The sequence below is a fragment of the Natator depressus genome, chromosome 21, assembly GCF_965152275.1.
Source record: "Natator depressus isolate rNatDep1 chromosome 21, rNatDep2.hap1, whole genome shotgun sequence".
Lineage (NCBI taxonomy): Eukaryota > Metazoa > Chordata > Testudines > Cheloniidae > Natator > Natator depressus.
In genome coordinates this window covers 14246593-14261393 of record NC_134254.1, presented here as the reverse complement: position 1 = coordinate 14261393, position 14801 = coordinate 14246593, and the positions used below count along the sequence as shown (strand labels likewise).

Genomic DNA, 14801 nt, shown 5'->3' with positions numbered 1-14801 from the left:
AGTTCTGTTGTCGTCATGGGATCTACACATGTGGCTTGCTAAATTTGAGCCTAATTTAGTGACTTTACCTAGCTTACATTTAAAGTACAAAGAACGCTTCTATAGTTTATACTTAATTAAAACAATTTTAAAGTCAAATTTTGAACCTAAACTATGTGACACTGGGAGTCCAAATTCAGCCCTGACTCTGTTGAAAGCAGAGGTAACTTTAACCCTGTTTGTTCAATGAATGATTCAGATTCTTTTTGTTTGGGTACTTACAACACAGTTTGAGACTCTAATATTAAATTTTGATGGATCACTCATTTTGTAATTTTAGATTTATGGAATGCATAGTTTACTCCTGAGGGCATTCTGTGCCAAAAAAGTTAAATGCTGTGCACAATATTTTAAAATTATGCAAATTTTATTTGTCAAATAAATGTGGAGGCTCCAGCATGGCATTGGGGAGTGCAGGCCACTGGCTACACAGAGGTGGGAGATCACTGTGCAGCTCCTTCCCAGGACACAGACTCGGCAGTGAGGCTGTACCCAACCCTGACACAGCACCAAGACTGGGCCTGCCCCAGAAACACCCAAGGGCCCTGTCCCTCCATGCCAGGTGCAGCAGGTGTGGACAGGCAGGCTCAGCAAGGCAGGATCCAAGTGTGGAGGGATCCAGGTGTTGGTTGAGAGGGTTCTGTATGGGGCAGTCTGGGTGTGGGTGGGTTAGTGGGTGATCTGGGTGCAGGGGGGGATCTGGATGCACAGGGGCTTGTTTGGGGAGGGGGGGGGAAGGCTCTGGGTGCAATGATAATGGGACTCTGCAGGGGGGTCCAGGTCAAGATGGCTGTGGCTCAGTGGGGGAGGCCAGTGTGGGGGAATGGGGGTCCAGGTGCAGCTAGTTGGGGTTCAGGGGGCTGGGGATCCAGGTATGGGTGGCTTGTTGGGGTGCTCCAGGTGCATGGGGAGTGAGGCTCATTGGCGTGGTTCTGAGTGTTGGGGGAGTGAGGCTTGGTGGGAGGGTCTGGGTATGAGGGGGTCTGGATGCATGGGGGTTGGGCAGAAAGGGGAGCAGCTCCCTGTACAGGGATCCCTCCCCTTGCAGCTGAGGAGCGATGGGTACAGGAAGTGTGTGTGTGTGTGGGAGTCTTCAGAGATTCCTGCAGCTGGGGGAGAAATCTGGGGCCGGGTCTGACCCGGCCCCAGATGCCATGCAGGGGAAGAGGAAGTCCTGTCCTCTCCAGCCTAGCCGGGACTAGCAGCTGAGCCTGGTGCAGGGTAAGAGCCACCATCCGGGTCTTCCCCAGTGGGGCAGGGGGCTGAACAGTGATTTACCTCTCTGCGGGCTGCCCTGGGCACCCAAAACGTACTGCTTGGGAAGGTTGCATGACCACTCTTGTGGCTTCCCTTTGTTTCCCCATAAGTCATTTTTCTGCGGGGAAGCAAAGAAATCTGCAGGGGACATATATTCTGCACATGTGCAGTGGCGTAGAATTCCCCCAGGAGTAATAGTTGCCTTTTTTTGTGATTTGCACATGAGAACTTGGGAATTTCTTTTAATGAAAGACACAGTGAAAGAAAATGGCAAACTTGAACAAAAGTAAACAAAAACAAGGAAATACCAAATTAAGAGCCTGATCCCATAAATTGCTGAGAATCTCTTTTTAGAAAGTGCTGTGCCCTCTCTCAGCTCCCATTGACTTCAGTAGGAAGGTTGCCTTTTGCAATGGGTATCCTCTGCAAACTCTCTTAGCCGCTGCTCTGCAAATCTGTTGTGATGAGATATTTCAAGATTAAGATTTTTGCAGAGGTATTGTAGTTCACAGTAATGTATAATCAACAGCATCTCAGCAGTCACCCTGTGACTTTGAGCACCCTCATTGAACAGCAGTAATGAAGCAATGAAATATTTGCATTTCTTGAACTGTTTTTGTTTGTGATTTATAATCTTTGTTAAAAGTCTTTACTATATAATGTAGCGATTTACTGTAATCTCCCTGTGCCTCTTTCTCTGGGTCCTTTGCTAGAATTCTGTCTCCTGTATAGTTTTGTAAAGATTTCTTTGTACATGCTTGTGTTTTTGTTGTCTGATTTCTTCTGCAGTCTTTGTGGTTTTGGGAACTTGTATTGCTGTGCAGCTGGGGACGAATCCTGACTGGATGTTCTTTTGTTGTTTTGCTGGGACATTCATGTTTTATTGTGCACACTGGCAGACATACGTCTCTGGAACCTTGCGCTTTGGAATGTAAGTAACTCAGTTGAAAGTAAAACTGTAAACAGTGAAGTCAGTTTTCTGTTCAATATATGTCCTGTACTAAGATTCTTAGATTAGTAAAAGGTGGGTATGTATGTACAGATACATATACATACATTCACACACTTTTATTACCTGTGATGACTACTATATATTGGAGCCACTGCATACAAAAATAACACTAAATTTTTGAGCCTCTTGTTATCAGGAGAAGAAAAACTTTTGCCTTTTGAAATAATTGTTAATAGCTTCTGATGTGAATTAAACACAAAAATGTCTATTCAGCTAGATGGCAACGTGACTTCAGTTATGCAGTCATCACTATGTGTCTGGAAAAATCAACCACAGCATTTGCACAACAGTTGATTTTTGCAAGATGTGCATGTTTATTCCCTGAGCATTGATCTTAAATAAGATTTACTTAACTCTTAATAGAATGTGGTGAGGTTTTTTTGATGTGGAAAATTAATATAAATTGACATTTTTTCCTACAATCTGAAGCCCTGACCCTGCATTGGGGTCTGTATTAACAGATCCCAAGTGCTTGTGAGAAGTCTGACTCTGGGAGTGAAATTCTGGCCTTATTAAAATCAATTACAAAACTTCCATTGATTTAAAGGGGGGCTGATGTGGCAGGATTTCATCTAGAAGACTAGGATATTAAGTTCTGATGCAAGATCAAGTCCCTAATCAATGGCTGTTGTGTAATCCTATTGGCTCTAAAGTGTCCTCATACATATGTAGATATTACCAGTAATATAAATATTGTATTTTGAAGTCCATCTGCTAAGTATATTTCAAATGAGGTTAAGCAGCATATTGAAGGATGCTCTCTGTGCTGAAGAAGAATCATATTTTTTGAACATTTCTAGACACTTGATATTCTATTAATTTGTGGTGTTTTCCAGCTTTAAGGTACGTGCAAGGTACAAACATTATTCATTAAATGGTCAGTCAACAAGTTTCTGGGTATTGTAAAATTTTATCAAACTAAAATCAAGTTCTGGAACTTTTGGCTGAAATAGCCCTTTAAGGAGAAATTTAATATTCATTGAGCTTACCCGATAAGTCTCATTTGGTTAGCTCCATTGAGTAGATTTCTAATAGAACAATAGGAAACACCAAAATAGCCAATATTCAGTGATCCCATAAAAATCAAGGGTCAGACTCTAATATCAATCACATAAATCCAGAGCAACTTTAGCAACCTCATTGGCGTCTTTTGAGATTCATGTTGTAACCGATGAAAATTTGGTCCCAGTTCCTGGACTTCTCCACATAAGACTTTTGCCCATAATGTTAGGTCCTTGTTCTTTCAGAACACAGTAAGAGCTCTACCCTGGGACGGGCCAAGCACCTTCAGCTCCCATTGAAGTCCAGTGAGCATTGAGGACAATCAGCTCCCTGCAGAGACCGTCCCAAAGAGCCTGATTTTTATAGAGGCCTCAGCATGTGCTTAAATGTTAAAGGTGCAAATGATATTTACATCTCAAACTATTTGATTTCCAGGTGCAGTCAGAGAAGTAGCCATGTAAATATTCTCATTTCCACATATTAATTTTTAAGATCCCTTTCACTGGGATCAATGCACCAAAACTTGTCTCTAATTTTACAGATGCCATGTTTCAAAATCTAATTCTACAGGAACCTCACTGTTAAAATGAAAAATTATCAGTATTTTCTGATGATAAATGAATATTTATAATACATCTAAAAGGTCATACTAAATGTCATACTTATAATATTGAGCACATAATATAGTTGTATCAGATCCGCATTTGTATAATGAACTCATTCTTTTAACCAGTCGCACGGTCATAAGGCTAATCGGCTTACAACGAACTCTCATTAATGTCTGCCACAAAAACCTGAGAATGAATATTAGGAAAGAAGACAATAAGCAGTGCTAAATATTAGTTTGTCTCTGAAGCTTTCTCTTTACCAATCTTTGCACTATAAGACTTATTCTGCTTATCGCCTGAGACTTGCAGATATAGGTACCTATACATTCCAAATAGATGTTGGTAGCTCTCATTGGCTGCTTCCCCTTAGATGACTTGGCACTTCTGTTCTACAGTAACAAAGGCTATTTTTGTTGCGGCTTTGGTAGTAAAGAATTATTTTGTTACCTGACATGTTAACAGCCAACAAAGTCAGTGGATATTTTGGATTTAATTGGAAATTAAAATTTGAATATGAGAAGTACAGCTGAAGCTCTAGAGTAAATTTGATGCTTTTATTTGTCAAATTACAAAATTAGTTCCCAAAGGGAAATGGCAATATAACTGGACCTGTGTAGTGCATTCACTAGAAATCTGACTTGATATTTTTATTCAAATACAGAGCTTCTATTCAAGGGTTACATAAATTGAAAATAGGCTATTCAGCTGTAAATGAAAGGTAATGGTAAATGAGAGTGTAATGAGTTGGGGAAGGTAGGCTACAAAATACCCCAGCGATCTGTTACATTATTAAGATGTTACAGTAGCTGTGAAAGAAGAAGTAAACACGATGATGAAATAAAATGTGGAGACTTATAAACTGATGAAGATATAAACAGAGCTAAAGAGGTTAGAAAGATGGGCAGGAAATAAAAGGAGATTCTCTCAGACCTGTTAGATGCATTCTTCCAGATTGAAAGTAATCCCCCAGACAATACATAGGAAGGGCAGTGGAAAGCCGTGATGCTGTAAGAGACTTGAGTGCTAGTTGATAGCAAATAGTCTCTCAATACCATGGTAGACTGAATACAGAGAAGTATCAAAGAACAAGGAGTTGATGAGCACTTTGAATATGGTTGTGATGAGACTACATCCACAATGCTGCAGTCAGTCGTGGATTCCACAATACCAGAAATTATTTTCTCTGGAGTCTCGACCTTGACTGAGAAATTTGGCCCTTGACAAAAAATAGACTATCCCTGGCATAGATCTGACCTGCTGGAACCTTCTGAAAGTGTTTATCGCTGTAAGCCATGAGGTGGATTTAGTAAACGTACATAACCTGTCAAATGCTTTTGAAAGATTCCACATCAGAGCTTCTTGGCCATGGAAGAGTAACAGAAAAGAAGATAAGACATTGTACTGGATAAAAAATTGGCATTAAGATCAGGAAGTATGCCCTGTGCATAGAGGGAAATGCTACATGTTGAAAATGTTATCTGAGTGGAGTACCCCTGGGACCAGTTTTAGGATTTGAGTTCATTAAACGGCAGCAGCCCCTATATTTATGTTGTCTAACCCTTTACATTATAAAAACTATTCTGACCACTTCTTGAAGAACCCTAACGACTCCATGGTTTGCAGAAAGGAACTTGAAGTTTTGGCAGAGGATTGTCCTGAGGTCAGGAAGGTGCCTTTTGCTGTCACAAGGAATATGTCTTCTAGTTTTTCTGCGTTAGAAGTTGTCAACAACTGCTACTTCCCATCTGGCTTTTTCTCTGTAAAGCTTCCTGGAGGTCGGTCAGGATTCTATTAGTATTGTGCCTGCATCTTTCTGTAGCATGCCACGCACAGTTGAACCTCCTGACTGGGCACAGACAGAAAGGATGATCGTTGTTGACCTGCTGCTGCTTTCCATCTCTGTGATGCCTTTGGCAAGGTGTTTTTATCTGGGTACTAAGAGACCATGAGACAGTCACCACAAAAAGTGAGACTGATATTAATTCTGTGCCTTTCACAACCTTTGTTATTGGTGGAGGCCTCATGAGCTGAATTGAACCTAAAATTCCAATGTGACACACAGTTCCGGCGACACTGCCTCTCGGAAATAAAGTTCTAAATCTAAAAGTACTTGGCTATGTTGTCTGTAAAGTGTGTGTGCACACAAAAGTAGGAATACGTAGAAATTTGGGCAGAAATGCATCATTTAAAAAGGAGTTGAAATATAGATTAAGTATCTGGGGAAGAAAGCAAAATCTTGGGATCTGATTCTCTGCAGCAACTAACATCTGTTTAGAACAGACTTTGCCCCAACCCTGGTATACCCTGACGTTTCTGAAGAACTGTCTGAGATCAGCAAATTCAGGTGCACAGTAGATTTGTTTGAATCCAGCCTGGATGTGAAGGCTGGCTTATGGAATCCCGAGGAAAAACAGGGCACGCTCTCATTGTGAAGTTGCACCTGCTTTATGCTTTTTTCCCTTATGGTGCATCAGCCTCATACAATACCAAGGATATCTTCAGCTTGTACAAGACCTAGGATTGTGGAATATACTAAACCGAGCAACGGTGTCCTGGAAAGTAGTGTCTAATTGAAGTTTTTCTTCAGTTTATACCTTTTGGCAAGGAACTGAGGAAAGCAAAGTAAGCCATACAAACCTCAGATTGGTACAGAGACCTGTAAGAACAAAGTTCCTTGAATGGAACTGTTTTGTGCCCATACCTTAATTCTTCTGTGCTCCTCATGTATGGCTGCTGGCCAACCATAATAATTTTGTTAGCACAGGCTGCAATGAGAAGATACCCCAAAATGCTTAATTTTCTCCCAAAGAAAATGATCAAACACAATTAAAGTTCAGTTACAATAGAAGTTGTATTAAAATATAGTCCATATTAGCTCACAATTGTGGGTTTTTATCTAACCTAGCCATTCTAATTAAAAACCTGCATTTAGACAGCATATCTGTGCACCAGCATAATCACTAGGACCAACAATGTTCTTAGCATTGCATGTTGTCTTTTGAGGACCCCATTAGAATATTGTCATTTATAAAATTGCTGAGCAGTGAAAAGAGAGATTACAAGTAAGTAAATATTAGCTTTTCTTAGTGTTTCCTCCACCTTCCTCTTAACTGTTAGAAGGGGGGGGGGGAAGAAATGTTAGGTTTAACCCATTAAAATATGGGGGAGGGATAGCTAGGTGGTTTGAGCATTGGCCTGCTAAACCCAGGGTTGTGAGTTCAATCCTTGAGGGGGCCATTTGGGATCTGGGGCAAAAATTGGGAATTGGTCCTGCTTTGAGCAGGAGGTTGGACTAGATGACCTCCTGAGGTCCCTTCCAACCTTGATATTCTATGAAAATGCAGGTTACAGATATTTTATTAAATTGTTATATTGCCTTTTTATTTTTCAATAAGTCTCTCAAACTATATCCTAAACCATTATTGTAAAATACATATTTTTCCCCATTTATTTTCATTTTTGAATGTTTCATAGACTACTACAGCACTTACTGGCAGGATGTGTATATAAGTAAAACAGAAGTTCCCTAAAGGATCTTTCTGGATGGAGATACTTTATTTTGGGGGCTAACTTGTCTTTTACTGTTTGACGTTTAGACCTTAAAATAACGGGAAATTAAAGCTTGCTACAGTATGTATGAATTAAAACAAACAAACAAAAAAACCCCAAAACAACCTTTACTGTGGTATAATGACCGAGTTACACAAAAGAAAGATAAATAATGAGGTCCAAAACATTTTTGTTTTTTCAAGAACAGTCCTACTTAATATTTTCAAAATGCATTTTGGTTTTAAAAAAAATTACATTTGCAACTTTCGGGGCCCTCTTTTCTTTCTATAATGTTTTGACAACTTTTCTACCCAATTATTCTACAAGAAGTTTTCACAAAATAACTCTAATTATAAAGGAAGATTTCACAACCTTAAGTGCACATATATAAAATTACAGTGCAAAATTTGCAAAGAGCCCTAATTGACATGGATTTCCTTTTGCTGCACATGTCTTCCAAAATACAGTACAAAAGAAGGGGAAATACTGGCTGTAAATTTTTAAATTAGAAAGATGCATTTCCTATAACTGAATTACAGTTAGCACTATTTTCAGTTAATTAGGGCTGTTGATTAAATGCACTGTTAAACAATAGAATACCAATTGAAATTAAATATCTTGCATGTTTTTCTACATTTTCATATATATTTGAAAATCAGTGTATATTTTTGATCATTTTTACGGTGCAAAGATTTAAACAAAAGAAATATTTTTCAGTTCACCTCATACGTGTACTGTAGTGCAATCTTTGTTGTGAAAGTGCAACTTACAAATGTAGACTTTGTTTTGTTTTTGAGTGCAGTTATGTAACACAAAATGTAAAACTTCAGAGCCTACAAGTCCACTCAGTCCTCCTCCTTGTTCGGCCAATTGCTAAGACAAACAAGTTTGTTTACATTTACAGGAGATAATGCTGCCCTCTTTTTATTTACAGTGTCACCAGAAAGTGAGAACAGGCATTTGCATGGCATTTACGTGCCAGCTATGCTAAATATTCATATGCCTCTTCACGCTTCAGCCACCATTCCAGAGAACAAGCTTCCATGTTGATGACGCTCGTGTGCTTTTTTTTTTTTTAAAGCGTTTATTAAATTTGTGTCTGAACTTCTTGGGGGAGAATTATGTCTCTGACAATGTTTTACCTGGATACTGCTATATCTTTCATGTGATAGCAAGCTCGGATGATGACCCAGCACATGTTGTTCATTTTAAGAACACTTTCACTGCAGATTTCACAAAATGCAAAGAAAGTACCAGTGTGAGATTTCTAAAGATAGCTACAGCACTCGGCCCAAGGTTTAAGAATCTGAAGTGCCTTTCAAAATCTGAGGGGGACAAGGTGTGGCGCATGCTTTCAGAAGTCTTAAAAGAGCAACACTCCCATGCGCAAACTACAGAACCCAAACTACCACAAAAGAAAATAAATCTTCTATTGGTGGCATCTGACTCAGATAATGAAAATGAACTTGTCAGTCCACACTGCTTTGGATAGTTATCGAGCAGAGCCAGTCATTAGTATGGACGCATGTCCCCTGGAATGGTGGTTGAAGCATGAATGGACATATGAATCGTTAGCGCATCTGGTATGTAAATATCTTGTGACACCGACTACAACAGTGCCATGAGAACGCCTGTTCTCATTTTCAGGTGCCGTATACAAGAAGCGGTCAGCGATATCTCCTGCAAATGTAAACAAACTTGTTTGAGCGATTGGTTGAACAAGAAGTAGGACTCAGTGGACTTGCAGGCTCTAAAATTTCACATTGTTTTATTTTTAATGTAGGTTTTGTTTTTTAACATAAGTCTATATCTGAGTTCAATTTTCATGGTGGAGGTTGCACTACAGTACTTGTATTAGGTTAATTGAAAAATACTGTTTTATTTTTTTTTACAATACAAATACTTGTAATCAAAAATAGATATAAAGTAAGCACTGTACACTTTATATTCTGTGTTTGAAATCAATATATTTGAAAATGTAGAAAATATTCAAAAATATTTAAATGGTATCTATTAACAGCGCAATTAATCGCGATTAATTTTTTTAATTGCTTGACAGCTCTGTTAATTATCTTTAGTTCTCTACAGTACTTCTGTATTCAATCCATTCACACATCTCCTTACATTCATTTATATGAAAATGTTAGATTAGAATGACCTGAAATGACATTTTAAATTCAACAGTCACAGTCCTTGCACATTAGACTTAATAGCCTTTTCTTTTTGCCTTTCAGTGATGATGGGTTCTTGTGCATTTTTCTTTTTAGTGCGGAGATTCAAGTAGCAAAGCAGTCTCTTGTCATTTATGCCCAAATCCACAGCTCAATGCCCAAACTCAGTAATCTAGTGTGTGCGCTTGCAGATGTGTGAGAAAGGGATTTCAGAACAATTTCCACTGTATCTGTCTGTCTTCTGGTGCTTATAGCTTCCAAAACATTCACACTTGCTTGGTTCTCTTGGAAGGTGAATCTTTTAAAAGTTTGAGCTAAATCACCTCAGTTATGAAATGTAAATAAAATTACTGTTTCTCTGCTGTGGGATTGGGAAAAATGAACCATACTTTTGACCACAACTACAGCAAAAAGGGCCAGATTTTGAAACTTGGTGGGGACATAATCTTTGTGGAGGAGCAGTGTCTTTTCTTGACTTGAAATAAAATTGGTTTTGTTTTAGCAAAAATAGGATCATTTAAAAAAAACTGCATATTAAACATATACAGTGAAAACTTTGTACAGGCATATACTGCACATGCATGTAGGGCTAGTCAGCTGTACTGGTATTGGTTCAAGATGCTTCCAGCCCTCGCTAGGAAAACCACCAGATTTTAGCTTCAAATGCCTATCTCTTTATTTTAAAAACTAAACACAAAGTATAAGAAATTAGGCCCTGGTACTGCAACTGCATAGGTACATGCTTAACTTTAATTAGGCAAGTGGTCCAGTGGAATCCCTCTAAGTAAAGTTACAGTTAAACAGTATTTGAATAAAAATGTGACTGTATGCAACCTTACCATCACAAAGAGTCAGTTCCAAGAGTAACATGTAATTTTCTCTTCCTACTTTCCTTAACTGGCAATATATTTAGTGTTTCTCATTATACATACATCATAAAATAGCAGTTTTCACACTGAAACCTAGTGTACCACCTCTAAAATTGAAAAGCATCTAGTGCACCATATTCATAAGTTCAATCAATACAGTTACAGTAGATTCTTATTCTGATACTATACTTAATTTTAAATTTTAAACTTGTATGCTATCTGATTGCAGCTTACATACCACCGTTACATGCATCTCAATTTGTGAACTGCTGATGTAAAATATTGTGGGTCTGTTACTACTGGACCTTTTAATTTTTGAAGTTTTTGGCTTTGTGATTCTATTTTTAATTGTTCAGCCTGACCTAAAAATATCTTTTAATTTTATTACAGGTACTGTATTCTCTAAATGTGCCTCTGTGGGGAATATGTTCAGCTCCTCTTGCTATCTCTCTGCTTCACTAGGCCACAGTTTATTACTCTTCCCACTCTTTCTGACAGAAATAAAACTTTTATATTTAATAAAGATCACCACACTGGTAACAGTTTTGTTACCAGTGGACAGGTGTCCATCTCATATTTGGCACACTTGTTGGCAGTCTCTGGCAAGAAGCAAAGGACTTGAATGAGTATGGAGGCAGACCTCCCTGCTCACTGGAGGCAGCTAGCTGACTATTTAGCCATGCTGGCCAGGCTGCTGTGAGGAAGCTTGCACTACCACTGCCCACATATTTGTTCAGTGGAAAACTTACAGTGCTATTGCATGTGTCTGTTTAATAAAAGTTCAGCATTGTCTGAATTAAGAGCATGGGGTTGGATACAAGCGGTCCTGATTTCTAATTCTGATTGTGTCCCTAACTTTCTGTGTGGCTTTGAGCAAGCCACGTTACCTTTTGTTTCTGAAGGCTTGTCTACACAAACTTTTAGTTTGCGCAAGAGGGGTGTGAATCTACCCCACACTAGTCTGCCACGCACTAACTGTCCATGTGGATGCTGGTCATGCACATTAACACTTTATTAATGCGCTATGGTCTAGTCCTCTTTGAAATGGGACTAGATCAAAGTGCATTAATGGACTGTTAATGTGCCTCAGCAGTGTCCACGTGGACAGATTAGTGCGGGTAGATTCACAGCCCAGCGTGCTGAAAACTAAATGTTTGTATAGATAAGTCTTGGGTGTTCCCTTCCATAAAGTGGAGATTATAGTATTTGCCCATCTGATTCAGAGGGGAGTCAAGGAGTAATTAGGTAAAGTCCATACAGTGCTTTGAACATGTAAAGTACTATATAAGTGCTAAGTGGTGTTTAGTCTTTGCGGCTTCCAAGCCATCATCTTTCACGGTTATTAAAGCTAAACGCCCACCCCCAAACCTCCAAAAATCTTAGCTATAACTATTGTAATGTGTTTTAAAGGGGAAACCTTTCTAGATTAAAAGTACATATTTGATACTCTTTAGCAGTTATTGAAAATCTGTTCTAATGGGGCTACTTCGATGAAGCTCTCAGTATTTTGAAATGTTTCTTTCCCTCACACATAGATTTGATGTTACAGAGTCCCTGCTTTGTATTCTAGTACTCCAGCTTTTCACAGGAATGGTGGGGCCCTGGTTCTGGAACTATACGGTAACCGCTAGAATAAATGCTACCCAATGAACAAATGGCATAGATCCTGTAGAGCTAACACCTTTGTCATGCACAGAGTAACTTGGAAAATGAGAAGTGTCTTGCTAATGATATTTCACAGACAGCTGCTTTATTAAAAGACAAAATATCTGTGGTGTATGAAGGGGCAGTAAAAAATCCACTCTGATTGGAAATGAGGAGGTTTTGAGAGTGTTTCACTGTTTACTTAAAACCGCAGATAACTTTCTTTTTAAACAAAGTCCCTCTCCCCCCCATTGGTTATTTTAAAACTTACAGTGCTGGCTTCACCTTTGCATATAAAGATAGCCATAATGGTGAAAGCACCTCTTTACACAAGGGGCTGGATTAATTTGGTTGGAACTGCCTTTTGAAAGTTCTTGTTGTTAAATGCCTTCCCACCAGAAAATAGAATTGTTTGGGTGGTTAATAGAATCACATGCCAGATAAGGTTATAAAGGTTATATCTTGGCCATCTAGGACAAACCCTTGCTTCAAGCTCAGGAAAGGTCATGTATCACTTTTTTCCTTCAAGAAGTTTAGTGACTATACCATAACTTCATCATTAGCAGTTTCACTGTCTAATTGACCTTTTTTTCAAAATGCTTTTCTTAATACTTAATCTAAATGTATCCTTTTTCATCTTTAGCTTGTTATCCCTTAGGATCCAGACAAACACTTCCTTCCCCTCTTCTGTACTTGTGCCCTTCCAATCTGTATAGAGTTAATTTCCTCTTTAATTTTATGAAAACTAAACAAATTGAGTTCCCTCATCCCTCAAGATCTTGCATCAGTTTTTTCCCCCTTTCTTTGAACCCTCCCTCTTCGTTAGTTTTGCTCTTGAAGGACATTACATCAGAGCTTTGCACTATTTTGAGGGGTTTTCCAATCTAAAATGAAGGGCTGATTAGGGATGTGACCAATCTAGTATTTCATTGACTAGGAAACTGTTTGCTTTAGTATTTACAAAATCCAAGTATGAGTAGTAGTGAGAGGGAGGCTGTCTACCTGGCAGGAGGGAGTGATTAGGGCACTAACTAGAAGATGGGACAAGTGAGTAGAGGTAAGCAGTGTCTGAATCAGGGAGACAGCTCTGCCAGCAGACAAGATTCTTTGCATTGGGAAGAGGTGACAAGAGAGAGCCAGTGGTAATGGGAAAGCCAGTGTTCGGGAGGAGAGCAGGTGGTGGTCACTTCCCCAAGCAAGGATGCCTGTGAGATGGGGGAGTTGTGCCAGTGGGAGAGTCACAGACGTACCCTGGGAAATATGGGAAATCCTCCTCCTCTTTCTTCCTTTCAAGAATGCACTGCACTCTACAGCTAAAATGGCTACCAGCACAAAGCTATTGCCATTTCAGTCTTCACATTTTATGTGACTTTTCAATTGTCATGTTTGCTGCAACTGAGATTCCAGATAAGCTCTCAAGTAACAGAGTGACAAGTATGGTGTGCAAACCTAGATGAATAGATAGATGCCTGTGGTTGAACATGAACTGACTACAAATATTTTCAGTGCTACATGAAACAATGACAGGTTTCAGAGTAGCAGCCGTGTTAGTCTGTATTCGATTTGAGCATAAGCTTTCGTGAGCTACAGCTCACTTCATCGGATGCATTCAGTGGAAAATACAGTGGGGAGATTTATATACACAGAGAACATGAAACAATGGGTGTGACTACACACACTGTAACCAGAGTGATCACTTAAGGTGAGCTATTACCAGGGGTGGGGGGTGGGGAGGACCTTTTGTAGTCATAATCAAGGTGGGCCATTTCCAGCAGTTGACAAGAATGTCTGAGGAACGGTGGGGGGTGGGGATAAACATGGGGAAATAGTTTTTACTTTGTGTAATGACCCATCCACTCCCAGTCTCTGTTCAAGCCTAAGTTAATTGTATCCAGTTTGCAAATTAATTCCAATTCAGCAGTCTCTCGTTGGAGTCTGAAGTTTTTTTGTTGAAGTATTGCAACTTTTAGGTCTATAATAGAGTGACCAGAGAGATTGAAGTGTTCTCCAACTGGTTTTTGAATGTTATAACTCTTGATGTCTGATTTATGTCCATTTATTCTTTTATGTAGAGACTGTCCAGTTTGACCAATGTACATGGCAGAGGGGCATTGCTGGCACATGATGGCATATAACACATTGGTAGATGTGCAGATGAACGAGCCTCTGATATTGTGGCAGATGTGATTAGGCCCTATGATGGTGTCCCCTGAATAGATATGTGATCGTTGAAAAGAAACTGCAAAGAGGGAGTTCCTGAGTGTGTCCCGAAAAGAGAGAGAGAGAGAGAGTAGGAAGGCAGCGACCCCATTGGGTCTCTGGCCTATTTAGTGAGGGGAAATGGGAATCGCTAACTATTAAAGCAATGTTTAAAAAGGGACAAGAGCATAACATTTGTGCTATGGGTCTGTGCAAATGCTGGGAGAATGGGTAGTAGGCTGGAAAAGCAAGAGTTTCACATCCATGAAAAGAATTTTGATTTACTTTGCATCACATAACAGGAGAGCGCACTCAAACAGCAATAGCCCATAAGTGTGTGTTAAAACAAATGTTAGAAAAACAGGGTGTGGTGGAGGAGGGAGTATTTTCCAGACTGGCTAACAAGGGAAGAGGAGCTACTTAATGAAGAAGGTGTCAGCTATATCATTAC

The 14801-nt window shown here is 39.4% G+C and overlaps 1 protein-coding gene across 4 annotated transcripts in view; it reads left to right on the top strand.

Annotated features, from left to right (window-relative positions):
- CEPT1 (choline/ethanolamine phosphotransferase 1) overlaps window positions 1–14801 on the top strand; it is a 45491-nt gene that overhangs the window by 8069 nt on the left and 22621 nt on the right. For all 4 annotated transcript variants that reach the window (XM_074935829.1, XM_074935828.1, XM_074935830.1 and 1 more), the window contains exon 4: window positions 2086–2227. In XM_074935829.1, coding sequence (XP_074791930.1) covers window positions 2086–2227 — 142 coding nt within the window. The remainder of the gene's footprint in view (window positions 1–2085; window positions 2228–14801) is intronic.